Here is a 23150-nt window from a genome sequence, read left to right as displayed (position 1 = left end):
TAAATGGGTCGTATTATGCCTTCTGTTCCACAATTTGCTTTGTCCACGCACAAATTCTACCAAAGGTAATATAGTGTGAAGGACACATTGGAAACTAACAGGATGACAGCAGTGGCTTCTGGAGAGGTAATATTGGGTGTGGGTGTCTGGGGAGAAGAGCAGGAGGGAGGTCTATTCACTTTAGTACTTTTTGAATTTTGCACCTTGGGCATGAAATACCTATTCAGAACTAACTACAAAAAACATATATTTTTAAAGAATTTATTTATTTGACAGAGAGAGAACACAAGCAGGGGAGAGGCAGGCAGAGGGAGAGGGAGAAGCAGGTTCCCGCCCCAAGCAGGGAGCCCAATGTGGGGCTGGATCCTAGGATCCCAGGATCATGACCAGAGCTGAAGACAGGTGTTTCACCGACTGAGCCACCCAGGCGCCCCACTAATTGCAAATTTAAAAATGAAATATGGCCTGCAATCTTTTCATTGATCAATTGATCTACCTAAAAAAAAAAAAAAAAAAAAAAGATCTACCTAACGTCCATTAACCACTTGCATAGTATTCCATGGTGGGGCTATGGCTTGATTTATAGAGCTGCCTGTAAGGATAGACATTTTGGTATATCCTAATCCTCTGTTCATTTATTTGGTTATTTAGTCAATTAGAAGAAATTGGGCACTTACATGACAGCTGCCAGAAGCCCTGGAGAGAAAGCAGATACAAATTCCTGCCTTCATGGGATGCCTGGGTGGCTCAGTGGTTGAGCGCCTGCCTTTGGCTCGGGGCATGGTCCTGGAGTCCCAGATCGAGTCCCACATCGTGCTTCCTGTGTGGAGCCTACTTCTCCCTCTGCCTGTGTCTCTGCCTCTATTCTCTGTGTCTCTCATAAATGAATGAATAATTAATTAATTAAATCTTAAAAAAAAAATCCTGCCTTCACTCTAGCGGAGAAACGGAAACAGGGTAAGAATACACCGGCATGTTAAATCCAGCCAGCTAGCAGAGCTATGAAGGAAACCTCACGCTCTTAATAGTGGGTCACAGTGTGGATCCTGGGGGGCAGTTTCCATGGGAGCCTGAGAGTAGGCTCTGAATAAATAATTGAGGGAACCACAAGTTGAAAGGTCCCAAGGCCAGAAAAATCTACATGTTTTAGAAGCCGCAAAGAAGGAGAGGAGATGCATTCAGATGTAAGAATGTAAAATAGGGGCACAAGGGAGGCTCAGTGAGTTAAGCATCTGCCTTCCGCTGGGGTCATGACCTCAGGGTCCTTGGATCCAGCCCCACATCAGGCTCCCTGCTTAGCAGTGTGTCAGTCTCCCTCTCACTCCTTCTGTGATCTCTCTCTTTAACACTTTAATTTTAATCTTTAAATAAAATCTTTTAAAAAATGTAACACAGAGCTGCATCACAAAAGAGTAAGGCCTCTTTTTAATCTTTTTTTTAAAATATTTTATTTTTATTTATTGAGACACACACAGAGAGAGAGAGAGAGAGAGGCAGAGACACAGGCAGAGGGAGAAGCAGGCTCCATGCTGGGAGCGAGTAAGGCCCCTTTAAAAAATTTTTTTTAATTTACTTATTCATGAGAGACACACAGAGAGAGGCAGACACATAAGCAGGGGAAGAAGTAGGCTGCGGAACTCGATCCCAGGACCCGAGATGATGCCCTGAGCCCAAGGTGGACGTTCAACCACTGAGCTACCCAGGTTCCCCTGAGTGAGGCCCTTTAAATGTGGTCTGTGCACCAGTGCCCCATGCTACAGGATAAGTACACAAATTGAGAGGGAGCATTTGGACACTTTGATAGCAATTCTTTATCAGTTGAATCTATAAACAAACAAACAAACCTTTTTTTTGGGGGGGGGGGGAAGAGATTTTATTTATTTATTCATGAGAGACACAGAGAGGCAAAGACACGAGCAGAGGGAGAAGCAGGGTCCCTGCGGGGAGCTCTATGCGGGACTCCATCCCAAGACCCTGGGATCATGACCTGAGGTCAAGGCTGACGCTCAACCTCCACCCAGGCGTCCCAGTTAAATCTAATAACGTTAAACAGAAGGCAGCCCGGGGGCCTCAGCGGTTTAGCACCGCCTTCAGGATCGAGTCCGACGTCAGGCTCCCTGCCTGGAGCCTGCTTCTCCCTCTGCCTGTGTCTCTGCCTCTTTCTCTCCGTGTCTCATGAATACATAAAATCTTAAAAAAAAAAAAAAAAACAAACACTAAACAAAGTTAAAAATTCAGGTCCTGTCTCATGCGCATTTCCAGTGCCAGCTGCATCCGTGTCTGATGGCTCAGATATAAAACATTCTATCATTGAGGGAAGTTCTACTGGACGGTGCTGTTACAGACAGAAAACCAGCAGAAGGGTTTTTTTGTTTTTTCACTAAACCATTGGGGCTGAAACAGGGCATAAAGGACAACAAACTTCATTAAACTTGAAAAAAACTCATGGTCAATGCCGGCCCCTCACAAATATGGCGGCGCCATTGCTCATGCTCCTAAGACCTTCCGAAAGGCCGCCCCGCAAAAAGATGGCCGCCACCACATCCCTTTTGGATTCCGCAGAAACACAGCCACGCGGTCCCCCTACCCCCACGTGATCTTCACTCCACCGAAAGATGCCCGCCTTCCTATAATTCTCGCGATAACGCTGGCCTCGCCTTCCCAACGTTTACTAACGGACCCAGCGCGTTCACGGCTTGACTTTCTCCAGAGGGTGTCGGCGGGTCGCGGGCTCCCGACCCGCGACCCTTCATCCTGTGCGGCGTCCGCTTAGTCTCCGAATCGAGTGCGGAGTTTGGGCCGCACGTTTATCACAGTCGCGCCCGAGGCTCCAAACCGCGCTCCCGCCCCCTTTCGTCACTTCCTCCCTTGCCCCTGTGCAGTCGATAAGGAAACCCGGACGCCCTTCCGGCTTTCCTTTTTCCAGGCGGCCGGGAAGATGGCAGACATTCAGGTTCGTGCTCGGGGCCGGCGCGGATGCTTCGGGACCCACCCCCGGCCTCAGGGGCGCGTCCGGGAGAGAAGGACGCCCGATCCCCAGCGTGGGGTTAATCCCAGGCAGCCTAGACACCCCAGGCCTTAATGCGGGAGCGCGTGTGTTTGAATTAAACTAGGTTAGCGCCTCCTAAATCCCGGGGGCTCCCCTTAGTGGAGGCTCAAACCTCTTAGGAGTTATTTTCTTAAAACTCAAGGTTTACGGGGTGGTTTTTCTGGAGGCCTTGGGCCATCGAGTTAATCCTGTTAGAACGGAGCCCTAAGGGCTAATCCAGGGAGCCCCGGGTTTGGTATTTATTTCTGAAGTCGCCTACGTTACGTAAGGAGAGAATTCTGGGGGGGTGTCCTTATGGCTTGGAGAAGAAGCATTGCTGTAAGGTGTCCAGGTTAGAGGAGTGATTGTGCCTGGGTTTTAAGGAATGACTTCTGCAGGTGATGGGACGTATTTGGGTGCACAAATGCTGAAGTAATTCTGGCTCATAATTCGGACTCCGCTCAATTTCAGGGAGTGTTTTAGATGGTAATTATCCAGGCTCGGGAGGCTGCCGTTTGGGGACCAAATGCTGGAGAGGATGGGGTCGGGGTTTCTGGGAAGGTTTCCAGGCCAGGTTGCCCGCCCCAAGCTCACCAGCTTCCTCCTTGTCCACCTAGACCGAGCGTGCCTACCAAAAGCAGCCAACCATCTTTCAAAATAAGAAGAGGGTCCTACTTGGAGAAACTGGCAAGGAGAAGCTCCCGCGGTACTACAAAAACATCGGTCTGGGCTTCAAGACGCCCAAGGAGGTATGGGGGGGACGGTATTCTGGGAAGGAAGGAGACCCCTGTACCCCAGCACACGTGTGCCCAGACCGGGTTACCCTGCTGGCATCTGAGTGACTGATCCTGGGGCTGATGGGAATTGTAGTTCCTGTCCCTGAGCACCACCACCCCCGCGGTGGTTTCAGGAACAGCTTGTTCAGGGCTCACTCCTTTTTCTCCCTTACTCAGGCCATTGAGGGCACCTATATTGACAAGAAATGCCCCTTTACTGGCAATGTCTCCATCCGAGGGCGGATTTTGTCTGGTGAGTGAAGGCTCTGGGAGCTTGGGTTCAGATTTTTGGGTCTGAGGGAGGATGGACTGGGGATGCTCAGATTCCTGGGTGAGGGGGAGTTGGCAGCTTTCTGGGTCCAGAGGGCACTGGCAGATGATGTCTTTTCACGATGGTCTTCAGATGCCCACCGCGGGCACTGCTGAAAAAACCACTTGGCACAGCTGATGTCAGCGGGGCTTGGGATCCCTCCTTGGCAGCTCCCAATTCCCAGCATGCTCTGGAAGTGCCCAAGGCTCCCCTTCCCCAGGGGCTGACCTGCAATCCATGCCTTCTCCCCAGGTGTGGTGACCAAAATGAAGATGCAGAGGACTATTGTCATCCGCCGAGACTACCTCCACTACATCCGAAAGTACAACCGCTTTGAGAAACGCCACAAGAACATGTCGGTGCACTTGTCTCCTTGCTTCAGGTGAATATGGTGGGCCCTCAGGTTCCCAGGCCAAGGGGAAAGAAGTGGTCTTTCCCCGGGTCTGAGGGACATGGAACCTGGCTTGGGTTGACAGGGCTCTCTGGCTGCTGTGTGGGTAGTAAACTATTGGGAGACAGTGTGAGGAGACTGGTGTGACCAAGCAGATAATTCTCAGGAGCCTCCAGTCCGTGTAAAGTGGAGGGGATTGAGAGAGGGTTTCTTTTATTAAGATTTTTTATTTATTGGGATCCCTGGGAGGCGCAGCGGTTTAGCGCCTGCCTTTGGCCCAGGGCGCGATCCTGGAGACCCAGGATCGAGTCCCACGTCGGGCTCCCCGTGCATGGAGCCTGCTTCTCCCTCTGCCTGTGTCTCTGCCTCTCTCTCTCACTGTGTGCCTATCATAAATAAATAATAAAAAATTAAAAAAAAAAGATTTTTTATTTATTTATACATGAGAAAAGCAGAGGGAGAAGCAGGCTCCACGCAGGGAGCCCGATGCAGGACTCAATTCCAAGACTCCAGGATACACCCTGGGCCAAAGGCAGATGCTAAACCACTGAGCCACCAGGGATCCCTGAGGGAGGGCTTCTACCCTGAGAAGTCGCCAAAGGGGCTGGAGTATTCTCTGTAGAGCTTTGAGTTTGATATCTTGCACAGAGTTTGTGTCCAATAAATAACGACCCAGGGAGGGGATGGCAGGTGGAAGTGGAAAGTGGAGCGTGGGTAGGGTTTAGTGGAGCCAAAGCAGAGGCCTCAGCCTTTAGTGGCCTGCGTGGGACAGTCCAGCCTGTGACAGCCTCTGCCCAACTCCACAGGGATGTCCAGATCGGCGACATTGTCACAGTGGGTGAGTGCCGCCCTTTGAGCAAGACTGTGCGTTTCAACGTGCTCAAAGTCACAAAAGCTGCTGGCACGAAGAAGCAGTTCCAGAAGTTTTGAGGCAAGACTTCTGTCTACACCCCTGAAGAAAATAAAACTGTCTACACCCCTGAAGAAAATAAAACTGTCTACACCCCTGACTCCCAGGTCTCAAAAACTATTTTCCCAGTTTTGGGCTTGGCCCAGTGTACCTGTACTTTTGCTAGAGGGAATTTTTTTTTTTTTTAAGATCTCATTTATTTATTCATGAGACAGAGGCAGAAGGAGAAGCAGGCTCCTCGGGGGAAGCCCGATGTGGGATCAGGACTCCACCCTGAACCAGAGATCATTCCTTGAGCTGAAGGCAGATGTTCAATCGCTGAGCCACCCAGGCATCCCTTTGCTAGAGGGATTATTTCTGGGAGTTGAATGGGGTTGATGCAAAAGATGGGGTTTTCTTTCATCCTCTGGACCCCCATATAAGGGTGGGGCTGGCTGGGTGCTGCCTCCTTTCTGTCTTTTCATCTCTGAAGATAGGAACCTGTATTAAGACACTGCTCCTTCTTTGGGTCTCCTTTTGATCCACGTCACATCTTGGTGTCAGAATAAGTAAGCCCTTCTACCTGGTGTTGGGGCATGCCCTCAACTCCCCCAGTCTCTGGGGAGGAAGTGAGTGAGGGCGTAGGCTCCTGCGTTCTCTCTCTCAACTCTGGTGTAAGCCTTCTTGCCTCCTTGGGAGGGTGAAGGAGAAGCAGCCATCTCAGCCCAGCTAGGGGCACTGAATGGGCTTGCAGGGTTCTGTGCTGTCTGGTGGGGTCTTAATCTTCAACCTGGGCTTTCCTGTCTCCCCTGACAGTGGAGGAGTGCACCAGGGAAGCCAGACAGCCAGCCTCTCCAGCCCCAGCACACACCCCCACCCCTTCCCCTTCCTGAGCAAGCACCAGTCTCCTTGGCAAACCCATCTGAGGGGACAGGTTCTCCCGTCCGTGAGGAGCTGAGCTCTACTGGTTTCCTTTGCCTGAAAATCCAAGGAAATTGGCTTTGAAGGCACGTCACATAGTGAAGCCAAGCTGGAGCCAGCCTGGGACCCACCTCTGTAGCACCTGATTGCAAGCTGCTCAGAAGTAGGTTAGAAAGACCCTGGAAGTGAGACTTCCCAGCCTTGGAAGCAGAGAGGAGTGGGGACAGGGTCGGGCAAAGAAATTCTGGGGAAAAGCTTTGTGACCGGGCCAGTGACCCTGAATGTCAGAGGAAAATGTGAGGAAGGGCAAGAGATTGACCCTAAAAGTGGAAGGCTTTCTGTTGGAGAAAACCTGGGAAGGAGGGGGCAGGACCTTGAGCATCCCTTTCAGAGATAAGAACAGAGGGCTCAGCTGGACTCTGGAAAAGGTCGGAGACCACAGGTAGTGACAGACTGGCAGATTTCTGAGAACAATGGACCTTGAGAATGAAATCAAGTTCCGAGATGATAGACAGGCCAGCGGAGGGTGGGGGGGAGGGCAATGGCTTTTAGAATCGAGAGAGACCCTCACCCGAGTCACAGCAGGCAGAGACGGAGGTACTTGCTGGCTTCACCTCACCCTTCGGGGCCGGTGCTGCTGGGGGTCCCCAGGTCCCTGCCCCCCATGCCTGTACCAGGGACTGAGGCACAGCACTGGTACAAGGGTTGGGAGACAGGGCCGAGAGGAGAGAGGAGCTGCTGCCTCCAGGGGACGTGCCGACTCAGGACGGACTCAGCGACTCCTTTTGACCCAGACCTGGGGAGGGCGGGGGTTCCTGTCGGAGGAAGTGGGGCCGCATCAAAGAGGCCAGGAAGGAGCAGGGACGGGTCTGAAGGGGCACCGCCCCGGAGTTTCAACCTGTGAGCCTGCCCCACCCGGTGCTGGAGGGCAGAGAGCCTGAGGGAGGGGACTGGGACCCAGAAAGGGTTCTGAGGCTGCTCCCGGAGGCCCCCCCACCACAGGTGTTTCCGTTTGGGGTGGGGCTGCCATGTTGACAACAGCAGCGCAGCTCCCCTGTTCGCTCCCAGCAGTTGTTGGGGTGTCTCCTTGGCACCCCACTGTTAGGTTACCTAGTCATGGGTGGGGCACCTCCCTGGTGTGTGTTGGGGTACACCTCTGCTGGGCCCAGTGGGTCAAGTGGCAAAGACCAAGGAGAAATACCCTGGGTCCACACCACTTGTGCCTGGAGGGAGGTGACCACTGTCACCTTTTAGAGTACGGTGACAGCCAGAGACCATTCCTACGTCCATCACAAGCTCTGCTTGTCTTCTGCCCTCTGCCCACCACTCCCCCTTCCTCAACCTGCCAGCGCCCACCAGACCTGCTCCCTCTTCTGAGCCTTCGCACTGGCCCTGCCCACTGCCTGGCAGCTCTCAGCTCAGGTGTCCACCTGGCTCCCTCCTTCATTTCCTTAGGTTATAATGCTCACCAGCCTCTTGTTCCTGTTTTTCTGTTTTGTTTTGTTTTTTTTTGTAAGATTTTATTTATTTATTCATGAGAGGCACAGAGAGAGAGAGGCAGAGACACAAGCAAAGGGAGAAGCAAGCTCCATGCAGGGAGCCCGACATGGGACTCGATCCGGGTCTCCAGGGTCATGCCCTGGGCTGAAGGCAGACACCAAACTGCTGGGACACCGGGGCTGCCTTTTTTTTTTTTTTTTTTGTAAGATTTTATTTATTCATTAGAGACATACAGAGAGAAGGCAGAGACATAGGCACAGGGAGAAACAGGCTCCCTCTGGGGAGCCCGATGCGGGACTTGATCCCAGGACCCCAGGATCACGCCCTGAGCCAAAGGCAGACACTCAACTGCCAGGCCACCCAGGCGTCCCCACCAGCCTCTTTACATCTGGCAAAACCTCCTGTTCTCCCAACTGCCCTTCCCAGCTTTATTGCCCTACAGAGACAGACGAAGCCCATTTCTTGCATATTTGTAAGTTTATTGTAGAAATCTGTGTGACATTGCATGTTTGCTAACCTGGGGGCTGCTGGAATGTGAGCTCTGCATCCCTAGCATGCGGACATGTTGTAAGCTCTCCATATATGTTTATCACAGTAAATGAATCAAAGCTAAATCCCCGCATTCTCAGAGGGCAGGAATGACTCCCAGGTCTCAAGTTCTGGAATAACCAGAAGCAGTGACCATGAGCAGATATCTCCCAAATGGAAGCATTATGACCACAGACTCTTCTGATTTCTAGCTCTGCTGCTTATTGGCAGGTGACCACCCCTTCACCCGCCCCACCCCAACCACAGAGCCTTATAATCTGTAAAATGGGTTTGCCTCATTTCCCCCGTGGGAGGATGAACAATGGTTACATGTGTTAATGGAGTAGTAACTCAATTACTAATTCTAGTAAATAATATTCCTGATGGAAGTTAATTTTTCCAGAGCCCTGAGCCTGTTAGAGAAGCCTTGAGGTAGCTTAGTGTAGGAGGCCCTGGGTCCCATCAGGAAGTCCCAAGGACAAGAGTCTTGCCAAGGGCCCCTAGAGGTATTCAATATATGGTTGTGGAACTTGCATCTATTACAGCAAGCCCTGGTGGGCTGGCATGGGACTTTGAATCTATTTTAGCATGCTTCTAGAATATTCTGTTGCATGCCTCTAATAGGAGGTCCCAGTGGCATTGCATTTTTCTCAGGGAAATTAGCTGCAGGCACAGTTTCATAGCAGGGTCCTTGATTTATGATGACAGCAGGGGTCAGGCCTATTACATGAAAAGAGGGCAACTCTTGGTGGTATCACAAGGTATCATGGCCTTGCACCGATTATAGCAGGCCACTGGAATATTCTATAGCTACACTGGCAGTCATTGTTGCAGCCCCCAAGGTATTCTATTATAGCAGGACCTCCAGTAGCAAGCACCTAAATTCATTTAACTGGTCCAGTCTGGAGGTCTGTCAGTTGATTCTAGGGAACTTGAATTGTAGTAGCTTCCATGTGTGTTTGAGCAGCCCTGCTGCCATATTTTGGCACTGCCCTGAGCCCATTATGGGAAATTCCTGGGATCTAACATTCTAGTAGGTCCCAGTTCTATTACATATTATTACAGAAGCCTACAGTATAGATTCTGCTAGAACGTTCTAACAGGACATCAGAGCCGTTCTAGAAGAGTTTTAGGGGCACATCAAACCAGCCCAGGATCATACATTGTTGCTGTTGTTCATTCTACCAATATCTACTGTGCTGGCCCCTGGGAATGCAAGAGTGAGCAAGACAGATTCAGGGCCTGGTGTTTGAGATGCCCAGGACCCTAACAGCAGCTGGGAGTGGAGGGAACATTAAGAGGAACAAGTGTTACTATTATGCCCTACCATGTGCCCCATGCCAAACCCTTGACTCGCTGAATCCTCTCCTCTGATTTTTGCACAATTATTATTCCCATTTTATAGATAAGGAAACCAAGGCTCAAAGTCCAGCCGGCCTGGAAGGGGCAGGATTGGGTTTTGAACTCAGGTGTGATTATTACCTCCTGGAGTCAGTAGGGGGCACCACGGTCCAGGTGCAGAGGGGAGGGGCAGAGGTTAAGACACCAGGGCGGGTTTTTTTGTTGTTGTTGTTTTAAATAATTTATTTATTTATTTATGAGAGACACATAGAGAGAGGCAAGGACATAGGCAGAGGAAGAATCAGGCTTCCTGCAAGGAGCCTGATGTGGGACTTGATCCCCAGACCCGGGATCACACCCTGAGCTGAAGGCAGATGCTCAACCACTGAGCCACCCAGGTGGCCCAAGACACCAGGGCGTTTATAGTGCACAGTCCCCAGGGCCAAGGTAGCTTCATGGACCAGCTCCCCATGAGGTTGAAGCCCTGGTTCAGAAGGGACCCATTCTGAGTTCAATGCTCTGTTTGAGGGATCCCTGGGTGGCTCAGCGGTGGCTCCGAAGGGGGATATTCTGATAGGGACAAGAAGGGCATCCTTCCTGACTGCGGTAGGCTGGATAATGGTCCCCCCAAAGGTTAATGCCCTAATCCCCCAAAACCTGCAAATATGTTACTTCATATGATAAAAAGGACTTTGCAGATGCGATTCAATTCAGAATTCTGAGATGGGGAGATGATCTAGGATTATCCAGGGGACCAATGCAATCCTGAGAGTACTGAGAAGAGGGAGGTGGGGACTGAGTGGCTGGTCAATTGGGTAAACCGTGACACTGACAACACCAACCTTGTGGGTTTGCTCCCCCAGCAGGCCAAGAAAGGCATTAGTTCTCATGTTTAATCAAAATTAATTTAAAAAAAAAAAGAGGGAGGTGGGAAGGTCAGAGTCAGAAGAAGATGTGAGGATGGATGGATGGATGGATGGATGGATGGATGGCTGCATACACACACAGAGGTCAGAAAGGAGAGAAGATGCTGGCTTTGAGGCTGGAAGAAGGGGCCTGGAGCTGAAGAGCACAGGCAGCTTCTAGAAGCTGGAAAAAGCATAGAAACAGATTCTCTTCTCAAGCCTCAAGAAAGAACCAGCACCGTGGACCATGTTAGATGCCTGACTTCCAGAACCAGATCAAAAATTTGTGTCATTTTAAGCTTCCAAGTTTGTGATTATTCAGTACAGCAGCAGTAGGAAACCAGTGTGGTGATCGGGGCTGCAGTGGGTGGTCCCCAAAACAGCAACCTGGACACTTGGAGAAAAGCCTGTGTTACATGGGCGACACTCTGATGGTTCTTGGGCACACAGACTAGCACCTTGGAATGTTGTGTGGGACCCTAAAGACTTCATGGTAGAGCTAGGAAACATTCTAAAAGGACCCTGGCAGGACTCTGAGAATTTAGAGGGGTCACCCTGTTGTCCTTCTGATGACTGTCAAAGCCACATGAGTACCCATTGTAGCAGGATCCAGAGGACTTCCTGAGGCCTCAGGGGAGAGCATGTAGGTCCTGGGGACATTTTATCTGGAACCAAAAGCCTTTTTGGTGGGACCCAGTGCATATTAGAATAGGGTCCTGAGAAGTGTGGCAGTGACCATTGATGGGACATTGTAGCAGGACCTAGAACACCCAGAGGAGACAGAGAAACAGAGTAGGGTAGAGAAGGAGCTGAAGGACAGCTGGGCAAGATGTAAACATAATGAACAAGCCCCAGGGACAGTGCCCTAGAGTCCCAGGAGCACCATGGCAGAAAGCCAAAGGGTTGTCCCCAGAGCTCTAGTGGCAGTATTTAGGGTCTTGGGCTATAGAGAAGAATCCGGGGGTAGGGAGGGGGGTGGAACGTCTTAACCAGTCCAGTAGGACCCAGGGTACCTACAGGAGAGACACAGTGCCATTTCACAAGACCTCAGGGCCCCTTATACTGGGTCCCCGGTATCTGGAAGGTGGTTGCCTCCTGGGCGAGGGAGCAAAAGTCTAACTGGTGAGGGGACATGGGAAGGGCCTGATAGCAAGTCCCTGAGAAATGCAGGAGGTTGGTTGCTAGCAGGAATGTTGTAGCAGAGAGAAGGGCCTGGGGCTGAGGCCCCTCTGTGGCAATCCAGCAGTAGTCACGGCAGGGGGAGGGCTCAGGACTGGTTTAGCAGGATCCCAGGAGTGTGGTAGCAGACTGAGAGAGAGAGAGAGAGAGAGAGAGAGAGAGATTAGCCGAAGCTGTTGAAGATGTTATTGCCAGGCCTCAGGATTCTATCAGGGGACCCAAGGAGTATGGGGGTGGGAATATGAGTTATCAGAGACCCAGGACCAAGTAGGGGCCTCTGGTGACAGTCTTGCAAGACACCAGGGAAGCTAGTTATTGCAGCACAGCTGTGAGCTGTGTGATAAGGTCCTAGGGGTGAGGCAGCAGGGTGCTGGCACCACCATGGGAACTGGAGACTACCTTCATAGTCCAACAGACCTCAGAGTGGGACTATGGGGGCATTAGGGTAGGGCTCAGGGAGCATTTAGATGAGTCCTGGGGCATCTTATAGTAGGGCAGAGCAACGACCCCAGGGGTATGGTGTACAAGCTCCAAGGAAAAGTAAAGCAGGGTCCTGAATAGGACACTGTCACAAGACATTGGACATTTTATTCCCAGATCCAAGGAACGTCACAGTACTGTCCTGAGGATTTTGTTTAAAATAAATTTTTTTAAGATTTTATTTATTTATTTGAGAGAGAGACAGAGATAGCGGGAGTGGGCTTCCTGCTGAGTGGGGAGATCTATGTGGGGCTCGATCCCAGGACCCTGGGATGGCAGACGCTCAACTGGCTGAGCCACTTGGGTGACCCAGTCCTAAGGACTTTAGAATAAGAGTCTCCGGGGCTGATGGAATGGTCCCATAGAGACATAGCCAGATCCCTAGGGACACAGAAGGGACAGCTGGGTATGTCCCAGGTGGGTTCCTCAGAGTATTTTAGGACAGAACCAAGGGTGTTAGAAGAGGACTCGTGGGACGTAAGAGCAGGATCCTCCAGCATCATTAGAGACAGGCCCTCAGGGCAACCTGGGTGGCTCAGAGGTTTAGCGCTGCCTTCAGCCCAGGGCCTGATCCTGGGGTCCCGGGATTGAGTCCCACGTCGGGCTCCCTGCATGGAGCCTGCTTCTCCCTCTGCCTGTGTCTCTGCCTCTCTCTCTCTGTCTCTCATGAATAAATAAATAAAATCTTAAAAAAAGAGAGAGAAAGACAGGCCCTCAGGATGGATCTCAGTGAATATTCTATTTTTTTAAGATTTTATTTATTTATTTATTTATTTATTTATTTATTTATTCATGAGAGACACACACAGAGAGAGGCAGAGACAGGCAGAGGGAGAAGCAGGCTCCATGCAGGGAGCCCGATGTGGGACTCGATCCCGGGACCCCAGGATCACACCCTGAGCCGAAGGCAGACGCTCAACCACTGAACCACCTAGGCGTCCCCTCAGTGGATATTCTAGCAGGACCAGGGAGAGAAAGGAAAACAAATACAGTTTCCTCACTAAGTTGAACACAGATTTACCATGTGCGGTTACTTTCAGGTGTCTACTTGGCGGGGTGGGGCCCCAGGCCCCAAATGGTGGGTCAAACATCACTCGGGATATTTCCACGAGGGTGGGCTGGGATGAGATTTACGCTGAAATCAGTGGGCTTGGGGTAGAGCACGCTGCCCTCCAGAGTGTGGGTGGGCTACTGCCCAGCAGTTGGAGGCCTGACCAGAAGAAAAAAAACAACTGACCTCCACTCAAGGGAGAACGAGCTCTGCCAGCAGATCGCCTTGGGACTCCATCTGCAAGAGCAGCTCCCCCAGATTCTCCGGCTTGCTGCTCTGGGACTTGACCTGCAACACTTTACCTAGTTCCCAGCCGGCCAGCCACCCCTATCAAATTTTAGGCTCGCTAGGCCTAAATCACGTGAGCCGATTGCTTAAAATAAGTCTCCTTTCTATATATGAATATACGGGCGGTGCACAACATTCCAGCATAATGGAGGCATTGTAGCCACAGTGTGGGCTGGGGGGGACTCGAGGGGGCCTCTAAGCCTGAGAGCAATATATCCTGGGACCGTGTTATTAAGGCCATATCAGGAGACACTAAAGAAGTGGAAGGGACACACTTAGGGAACGGGTCCCAAGGAGGAAATTTAGAGGTGTCTGGAGAACTTTCCCTGTAGCAAGGGCTGGTGAAGGGGTGCGGGGTGGGGAACGTTGTATAATGAAGTAAAGCAGGGGACCCACTGAAACCTTCAAAGTTTGGACTCCCATAGTGTTGGGCTCTCAACTCTGTCATGAATTCGCTGTGGCTGACACCTCAAAATCGGAAAACAGGGAGCAACAGAGAAAGAGGCAAAAAAAAAAAAAAAAAAAAAAAAAAAGAAAAGAAAAGAAAAGAAACAAAGAAAAAAGTTTCAAGACCCAGTGTGAAACAAATACTCCAGGAGGCTGGGCGCTGGGCCTGGGGTGTGCCCTGCAGCTGGGGGGCGGGGTTGGATATTCCCGAAGTCAGGGAGCAGTCTCCGGACAGGATGTGAGAGAGGAACCGGGGTCTCCAGTCACGGGAGCCAGCTAGGGCTGCAGGAGGGAAGGGAACTTCGCTGTGGTGAGCAGAGCTGGGCCCCAGCTGAGGGAGGACGGGCAGGGTTCTGGGCTTCTGGGTCTGAGGGAGGAGAGGTCTGGGGTCCTACACGCTGGGTCGGGGCTCTCAGATCTGAGGGGGGTGGGGGCAGGATTCTCTGCTCTTGGGAGGAGAGACTAGGGGCCTGGACTCCTGGGTCTGAGGGAGGAGGAGGCTATGGGCTCCCACTTCTGGTCTTGAGGCAGGAGGAGGGCTGAGGGCTTGGACTCTTGGGTCTGAGGGAGGAGGGGGCCAGGGCTCTTGGATCTGAGGGTTTGGGGGCGGGATTCTCGGCTCTGAGGGAGAAGACACTAGGGGCCTGGACTCCTGGGTCTGAGGGAGGAGGGGCTGGAGGCCCTGGACTCCTGGGTCTGGGGAAGGAGAGGGCTGGGGGTTCCCACTTCTGGTCTTGAGGGAGGAGGGGGCTGGAGGCTTGGACTCTTGGGTCTGAGGGAGGAGGGGCCTGGGGGCCTGGACTCCTGGCTCTGGGGAAGGAGAGGACTGGGGCCCGGACCCCTGGGTCTCAGAAAGGATGGGGCTGGGGGTCCACGACTCCAGGGTCTGAGGGAGGAGGGCTGGAGGTCCGGATCCCTGAGTCTGAGAGAGGAGGCGGCTGGGGGCAGGACCTCTGGGTCTGAGGGTGGAGGGGGCTGGAGGTGAGGACTCCTGGGTTTGAAGTTGCAGGGGGCTGGCTGGGGGCAGGGACTCCCGGGTCTGAGGGAGGAGGGGCTGGGGCTCGGAATCCAGGGTCTGAGGGAGGAGGAAGAGACGGGGCGGAGCTCGGAGACAGGACTCTCAGCCTATCCAGGCTCTGTAATTAATTAACCCAAAAGGACCAAATGAAGGGGTGAAAGTTCGCGGAGGAGGAGGCAGGGAGGCCAGCCTGAGTCGCGGAGCCCCGGGGCCCCCAGGCGGGCGCGCGTGCTGGCCGAGCCCCTCGGGCGCTGCGGGAGGAGGGGGCGGGGCGGGGGTCGGAGCACTCACGCGCCCCCTCCCGCCCCAGGTCTCCCGCTCAGGATGGGGGTCCCTCGGCCTCGGTCCTGGGGGCTCGGTTTCCTGCTTTTCCTGCTGCCGACCCTGCGCGCAGGTGAGGGGCCCGCGGCGGGCGGCGGGGAGGGAGGCGCCGGCGGCCGGGAAGGGGCGAGGGAAGCGAAATCGGAGGGTTCACTGTGGGCGGGCACGACGCCTTCCCGGAGCGTCGCTCTGTCGCTCTTCTTCCTCCCTCGGTGGCTGTGTCTGCGGGCCACCTGTTCGCTTCTGTCCGGGGGACTGTCACCCCCCCCCCCCCCGCCCGGGGTCTGTCCTCCTCTCTCTGGGTCTGTCCCCACTTCTGGATCTCCTTTTCTTTTCTTTTCTTTTCTTTTTTCTTTTCTTTTCTTTTCTTTTCTTTTCTTTTCTTTTCTTTTCTTTTCTTTTCTTTTCTTTTCTTTTCTTTTCTTTTTTCTTTTCTTTTCTTTTCTTTCTTTTCTTTTCTTTCTCTTTTCTTTCTTTCTTTCTTTCTTTCTTTCTTTCTTTCTTTCTTTCTTTTTTATTTATTCATGCGAGACACACACACAGAAAGAGAGAGAGAGAGAGAGAGAGAGAGAGAGACAGGCAGAAGGAGAAGCAGGCTCCCTGCAGGAAGCCCGATGCGGGACCCGATTCCAGGACTCTGGGATCAAGGCCTGAGCCAGAGGCAGATGTTCAGCCACTGAGCCACACATGTGCCCCAAGGGGTCTGTCCTTTCTCCCTGGGGTTGAGTCTTTCCTCTTTCAGGGCATCTGTCCTGCTCCCAGTCTAGGCCCCCGCCCTCTTCACCTGTCTTCCTCCAGCAGACAGCCATCTCTCCCTCCTGTACCACCTCACCGCTGTGTCCGCTCCTCCTCCTGGGACTCCTGCCTTCTGGGCCTCCGGCTGGCTGGGTCCCCAGCAGTATCTGAGCTACAATAACCTGCGGGCCCAGGCCGAGCCGTATGGGGCTTGGGTCTGGGAAAACCAGGTGTCCTGGTATTGGGAGAAAGAGACCACAGACCTGAGGACCAAGGAGGGGCTCTTCCTGGAAGCTCTCAAAGCCTTGGGGGATGGAGGTAAGATCCCCTGACCCCTGGGTCTGAGCAGGGAGGGTGCGGGGCTGCTGCTCCTGGGCCCTGCTTACCTGTATGTGGGCACCCCAGGACCCTACACCCTGCAGGGCCTGCTGGGCTGCGAGTTGGGCCCTGACAACACCTCAGTGCCTGTGGCCAAGTTTGCGCTGAACGGCGAGGATTTCATGACTTTCGACCCCAAGCTGGGCATCCTGGAATGGGGACTGGCCCGAGACCGAGACGGTCAGTAAGAGGTGGATGCAGCAGGCTGGGGCAGTCAGCAAGGAGAGGACCTTCCTGCTCTACTCCTGCCCCCAGCGGCTGCTGGGCCATCTGGAGAGGGGCCGTGGAAACCTGGAGTGGAAGGGTGAGCAACCTTCAGAAGATTCCCTGATCTCCAGGGAGCTTTCCATCCCCACACCCCCACTATAGGCCTCATCTTCTTCCCCCAGCCTCTTCCCCGGGCTCCTGGCCCCGACTCCTCCCCAACATGTCCCCAGAGCTGTCCCCACTCCCCTCCCACACACAGCCCTCCCCTGGCTCTTAGAGACCTCTGGACATAGCTCATGTTCCTCGTTCTGGGCCTGGAGGCCCGAGTACCAGTGGCCTCTGGCCCTCTCCTCTGCCTGCTTCACTCGGCCCGATGGGCTCACCCAGCGTTTGCTGAACCATACTGGCCCTCCCATTTCTCTACCTCTGCCATCCTCCATCAGTTCCTCTGGTGTCACAGCCAGGGAGATTTTCTTTGACCTTCCTCCACATGTCAGGTTCTTTTCCTCCTTAGGGCTTTTGCACCTGCTGTGCCCTCTGCTTGCAGTTCTCTTCCTTGGGATCCTGGCATGACTGGGTCCTTCTCATGCTTTAGGTTTGACCTAGGATGTCAGACCTAGGTCCGTGTCTTCAGCAGGGTCCTCCTTGATCACCCTGGCTACAGTGCGTCCCCATACCACCCCCATTACTGTCTCCCATGCCATTGCTTTGTCCATTCATTCACTATGGTGTCTTTGTTTTTTCTTTTTTATTGAGCTGTAACTCACCTATCTAAAATACATGGCTCAGTTAAGTTTAATGGAGGCCCATAAACCTGCGTGTCAAGATCTAGAACATTTCCAGCACCCCACAAGACTTCCTTGTGTCCCATTCCATACTTCCCAAGGTTAACAAGTGACCTGATTTTTATCACCATGCCATTGCCCAATTTTGAACTTCAGATGACTGTGACCGTGTGCTGCTTTGTATATTGTAGTGTAGGCACCAGATTAGTTTTAGTAGGTAGTGCTAGAGGCTTTTCTCAAAGGGGTTGAACCCATTTCATAATCCCACCAGCTGTGTAGGAGAACTCCAGCTGCTCCACAGACTTGCCAGAATTTGATATTATCTGCCTTGAATTTTTTTTAAGATTTTATTTAGGGGATCCCTGTGTGGCTCAGTGGTCTGTCTCTCTCTCTGTGTCTATCATAAATAATAAATAAATAAATAAATAAATCTTTTAAAAAAAATAAAGATTTTATTTATTTTTTCATGAGAGACACAGAGAGGCAGAGACATAGGCAGAGGGAGAAAGCAGGCTCCATGCAGGGAGGCTGACGTGGGACTCGATCCTGGGTCCCCAGGATCATGCCCTGGGCCTAAGGCAGGCACCAAACTGCTGAACCACCCAGATATCCCTGCCTGCCTTCATTTTAACCATTCTGACGGGTGTGTGCTGGTATCTTACTGTGATGCGTTTTTCATTTCTCTGATGATAAGTGAGAATTGGGTCGGGATTTCAGGGTCATAGGATTGAGCCCAGCGTCAGGCTCCATGCTCAGAAGGGAGTCTGCTTGGGATATTCTCTCTCCCTCTCTCTATGCCCCTCCCCTCCCACTCTTTATCTCTCTCTCTCTCAAATAAATATATATATTTTTAAAGATTTTTATTTATTTATTCATGAGAGACACGCACACAGAGGCAGAGACACAGGCAGAGGGAGAAGCAGGCTCCATGCAGGGAGTCTGATATGGGACTCGATCCTGGGACTCCAGGATCACACCCTGGGTGGAAGGCAGGTGCTAAACCGCTGAACCACCCAGGGATTCCTCTCAAATAAATAAATCTTAAAAAGAAAAAAAAATCAGAGGGGCACCTGGGTGGTGCAGCCAGTTAGGTGTCTGACTCTAGGTTTTGACTTAGTTCATGATCTCAGGGTTGTGGGACTGAGCCCTGTGTCAGGCTCTCAGCTCAGCATGGAGTCTGCTTGAGATTCTCTCTCTCCCTCTGCCCCTTGGGCTCAGGCTCGAGCTCTCTCTGAAATGAATAAATAAATCTTAAAAAAAAAAATCAGGGGGATCCCTGGGTGGCGCAGCGGTTTAGCGCCTGCCTTTGGCCCAGGGCGTGATCCTGGAGACCCGGGATCAAATCCCACGTCGGGCTCCCCATGCATGGAGCCTGCTTCTCCCTCTGCCTATGTCTCTGTCTCTGCCTTTCTCTCTCTCTCTCTGTGTGACTATCATAAATAAGTAAAAATTTAAAAAAATAAGATAAATGAGTTGATGACTAGTGATGGTGAGTACATTTACATATTATTGGCCAGTTGAACATTCACTCTTTTGGAGTGATTGAGTGATTTGCCCATTTAAAAAATGTATTTATTTATTTATTTATATTTTTATTTTTTATTTTTTAAATTTATTTATTTTTAAAGATTTTATTTATTTATTCATAGAGACACACACAGAGAGAGAGGCAGAGGCACAGGCAGAGGGAGAAGCAAGCTCCATGCAGAGAGCCCGATGTGGGACTCTATCCAGTGTCCCCAGGATCAAACCCTGGGCTGCAGGCGGCGCTAAACCACTGCGCCACCAGGGCTGCCCGTGCCTATTTTTTTTTTAAGATTTATTTATTCATGATAGACATAGAGAGAGAGAGAGAGAGGCAGAGACACAGGCAGAGGGAGAAGCAGGCTCCATGCTGGGAGCCTGAAGCGGGACTCGATCCCGGGACTCCAGGATCGTGCCCTGGGCCAAAGGCAGGCGCCAAACCGCTGAGCCACCCAGGGATCTCCTGATTTGCCCATTTTTAAGCTGCATTTAAAAATATATATATTTTAATTTTTTATTCATGAGAGACACACACACACAGGCAGAGACACAGGCAGAGGCAGAAGCAGGCTCTATGCAGGGAGCCTGATGTGGGACTCGATCCCTGGCCTCCAGGGTCACACCCTGAGCTGAAGGCGGACTCTCAACTGCTAAGCCACCCAGGCATCCCTGAACAAAAGTTCTTAATTTTAATGAACATCAATTCATCCATATTTTATGTATAGCTCTTATGTGTGTGTGCTCTTTAGGAAATCTTTCCTCTTTCAAAGCTATGAAGGTATTATTTTATGTCTTCTAGAAGCTTGGTTGATAAGTAGCTTTCGTATATAACTGTGTGATCCATCTTGAGTTAATTGTATGTAATGTGGGATCCCTGGGTGGCGCAGCGGTTTGGCGACTGTCTTTGGCCCAGGGCGCGATCCTGGAGACCCGGGATCGAATCCCACGTCGGGCTCCCGGTGTATGGAGCCTGCTTCTCCCTCTACCTGTGTCTCTGCCTCTCTCTCTCTCTCTCTCTCTCTCTCCCTGTGACTATCATAAATAAATAAAAATTAAAAAAAATAAAATAATCTTAAAAAAAAAATTGTATGTAATGGTGTGAGGTAAGGGTTCAATGTTCCTTTGTCCTTCATGGATCTCCAGTTGATGCAGCATCATTTCTTGCAAGACCACCATCCTCTCTCCTCCACTGGAGATCCGAAGTAGATGGATCCCACATTCCCTCCCCCCCAAATTAGATGTAGATCTGCTCTTTGTTGTTGTTGTTGTTGTTTTTTAAGGTTTTATTTATTTGACAGAGAGAGCACAAGCAGGAGGTGTGGCAGGCAGAGGGAAAGAGAGAAAGAAGCAGGCTCTATGCTAAGCAGGGAGACCAATGTGGGGTTCGATCCCAGGACCTAGAGATTATGACCTGACCTGAAGGCAGACACTTAACTGCTTGAGCCACCCAGGTGCCCCAGTTTTGCTTTTTTTTTTTTAATTTTTAAATTTTTTCCCACCCCCCCCCAAAAAAAAATTTTTTTTTTAAATAATTCACAATGAATGATGTCACCTGGACCTGGACTTTTACTTGTCGAAAAATTTAAAATCATGGATTAAAATTGTTAAATCACTATAGGACTACTCCAATTTTTTATTTCTTGTGTCAGTTTTGGAAGGCTGCATCTCCCAGGCATTTGTCCAGTTCATTTAAATTTCAGATGCACTGCTATATTTTTCATACTATCTGCCTACCGTCTTTTTTTTTTTTTTAATGTTTATTTATTTATGATAGTCACAGAGAAAGAGAGAGAGAGAGGCAGAGACACAGGCAGAGGGAGAAGCAGGCTCCATGCGCCGGGAGCCCGACATGGGATTTGATCCCGGGTCTCCAGGATCGCGCCCTGGGCCAAAGGCAGGTGCTAAGCCGCTGCGCCACCCAGGGATCCCTGCCTACCGTCTTTTAACAATAGGGTCTGTCTTATTTACCTCCTCACAACACTTTCACAGTCTATTTCTTTTTTATTTATTTGGATACTGATAGTGGTCTCTCTCCCCTTGTTAGAACCTGGGCTTCTTGAAGACAGGGACTTCTGTCTTGTTCACTGCTGTGTGCCTAGAAGGGTGTCTGGCACGTGGTTACTGATGCCCCGTATGTGTCTGCTGTAGGAAGGAATGGGTGAGAGGTGGATACCGTCACTGTAGATTGGTGGGGTCTCTATCCCCTTAGGTCAGTCCCTTTACATTTCCTACTATATTCTGCAGGCTCAGCACAGTGTAGGGCACATGGTGGGAACTACTGGGTATAGTGGAAGGAATGGAGGCTTCTGTATGTCCATATCTGGCCTTCACTAGATCTGACCCTAGGGGTTCATGGGCTTGGGGCTCAGGTCTGTCTGCCTGTTTGTCTGCAGAGCCACCCTCCATGCGCCTGAAGGCCCGACCCGGCAGCCCTGGCTTTTCTGTGCTCACCTGCAGTGCCTTCTCCTTCTACCCACCGGAGCTACAACTACGATTCCTCCGGAATGGCCTGGCAGCTGGCTCTGGTGAAGGGGACTTTGGCCCCAATGGCGACGGCTCCTTCCATGCCTGGTCTTCACTGACAGTCAAAAGTGGCGACGAGCACCACTACCGCTGCCTGGTGCAGCATGCAGGGCTGCCACAGCCCCTCACTGTGGAGCTGGGTGAGGTCCCGCTGAGTGATGACATCCCCCGTTTCTGGTTGCCTTTCATCCTTCTTGGGTCTGACCACCTTCCACCCCACTGCTGCTGGTCCTCCTTGAGTCTGCCTGCCTTCCATCCTGCTGCTGCCAGCCTCATTGAGTCTGACCAACCATTAACTGTGGAAAGTCCTCCCTAAATTTCACCACTTTCCCTGCTGCTGCTGCTACTATTCTGATCATTCGTTGTCTGCTGCTGCCGGTTGTCACTAAGACTGACCACTGAATGGCTCAGCTAGCCAGTCCCCTGCAATCTGACCTACTGCTCTGTGCCCGCCCTTCCTCTCCGGAGTCAGAATACCTTGCACCCTGCTGCTACAGGTCCCTTGGCTAGTGTGACTGAGACTCATCTTGCTGTGGCTGGTTCTTCTAAGCAACATGGGGGCATTCTGCACAGACCCAGAACATCTGCTGATGGGCTTTCCCTCTGCCCCCCACCCATTCCCCAGAACCTGATCTTGGGAATCTCTGAGGCTGGGAGGGACTGACCACCCCCAGTCTCCTGCCCTGACTCAGATGGGCTGGGCAGTCCCTTCAGCATCTCACATCATTCTCTGGCTGCAGAATCACCAGCCAAATCCTCGGTGCCAGTGGTTGGAATCGTCATTGGCTTCTTGCTGCTCACGGCAGTGGCTGTGGGAGGAGCTCTGCTGTGGAGGAGGATGAGAAAGGGGCTGCCAGGTGCGGAGCAGGAAGAGGGAAAGAACTGGAAACCTGCAAAGAGAGGGAGACACAGACCTGGGGGTGGGCGGCACATCCAGACCAGAAAAGGACAGAGATGCAGAGAGGTGGAGGACTGGAGGGATGAAACAGAGACTCAGAAGGGGACAGAAGCCTTGGAGTAGGACAGAGACGGGGAAAGACAGGACCTCTCATGGAGACACGTGTGGGGGAGAGGCAGTCAGGAGCCCAGAGGACTTCAGATTCTGATGACCCACCCCCTTCCTCTTTCCTCAGCCCCTTGGATGTCTCTCCGTGGGGATGATGTAGGGGCCCTCCTGCCCACTCCTGGCGTGCCCAAGGATGCTGACTCTTAGGATATAAATGCATTCTCAGCAGCTGCCTGATGATCATCCCCTATCCTGGCTACTATCAGCTAATGTAGTCAGGCTCCTTTCATGCTGTGAGACCTCCTGGAATCCTGGTATTTCTGAGCCTCCGGAAAGAGTCCTGGGCCCAATGACCTTCTGGATTTCTCCTGTGGTCTGCCTCAGTTTCCCCTCCTGATGATCATGGCTCTTTTCCACCTCCACATATAAAACACGAGTTTGGGCCCAAATTATTGTGTTCTTATCATTTCAACTTTTAGGCAGGGGGCAGTAGGACAACAAGTGGGGGGAAGGAATAGCTAAATCCTGAGCTTCAGATCTCTCCAGAGGCTAACATATTGCCGTCTGGGAATATGCCAGTTTTATATACCAAGTCCCGTCTTTTTCATTCGTAAGCTTC

At 51.7% G+C, this 23150-nt stretch overlaps 2 protein-coding genes and 2 non-coding genes across 4 annotated transcripts; 3 read left to right on the top strand and 1 right to left on the bottom strand.

Moving 5' to 3' along the window:
• Positions 1-2722: 2722 nt before the first annotated feature.
• RPS11 (ribosomal protein S11) lies at positions 2723-5515 on the top strand. The gene is made up of 5 exons (NM_001313783.1): positions 2723-2953; positions 3646-3777; positions 3982-4057; positions 4367-4496; positions 5312-5515. Exons 1-5 carry the CDS (start codon positions 2939-2941, stop codon positions 5433-5435), a joined length of 477 nt encoding a protein of 158 aa, NP_001300712.1. The 5' UTR covers positions 2723-2938; the 3' UTR covers positions 5436-5515.
• On the top strand, positions 4176-4261 carry LOC119869909. Its single transcript, XR_005354893.1, has one exon. It is a non-coding gene; the product is annotated as a small nucleolar RNA SNORD35 (small nucleolar RNA).
• A 1456-nt stretch (positions 5516-6971) lies between the features above and the next one.
• MIR150 (microRNA mir-150) lies at positions 6972-7028 on the bottom strand. The gene has a single exon (NR_049229.1). It is a non-coding gene; the product is annotated as a microRNA mir-150 (primary transcript).
• Positions 7029-14192: 7164 nt separating this feature from the next.
• FCGRT (Fc fragment of IgG receptor and transporter) lies at positions 14193-22980 on the top strand. The gene is given in 8 exon segments (XM_038528230.1): positions 14193-14344; positions 15363-15446; positions 16172-16426; positions 16514-16635; positions 16637-16790; positions 21396-21665; positions 22266-22382; positions 22659-22980. Coding segments are annotated over 7 exon segments (1068 nt in total). The 5' UTR covers positions 14193-14344; positions 15363-15376; the 3' UTR covers positions 22739-22980.
• The last annotated feature ends 170 nt before the right edge of the window (positions 22981-23150 follow it).

Source organism: Canis lupus, chromosome 1 (assembly GCF_011100685.1).
Source record: "Canis lupus familiaris isolate Mischka breed German Shepherd chromosome 1, alternate assembly UU_Cfam_GSD_1.0, whole genome shotgun sequence".
Lineage (NCBI taxonomy): Eukaryota > Metazoa > Chordata > Mammalia > Carnivora > Canidae > Canis > Canis lupus.
Note: the sequence above shows the minus strand (reverse complement) of the source record. Positions and strands in the feature narration are given on the sequence as shown.

What these genes read in the sequence shown, in the direction of transcription:
- RPS11 (NM_001313783.1), top strand. An exon ending in GCTTCAAGACGCCCAAGGAG is followed by an intron (nt 3,778 to 3,981) that starts GTATGGGGGGGA and finishes TCCCTTACTCAG; the next exon opens with GCCATTGAGGGCACCTATAT. An exon ending in CACTTGTCTCCTTGCTTCAG is followed by an intron (nt 4,497 to 5,311) that starts GTGAATATGGTG and finishes CCAACTCCACAG; the next exon opens with GGATGTCCAGATCGGCGACA.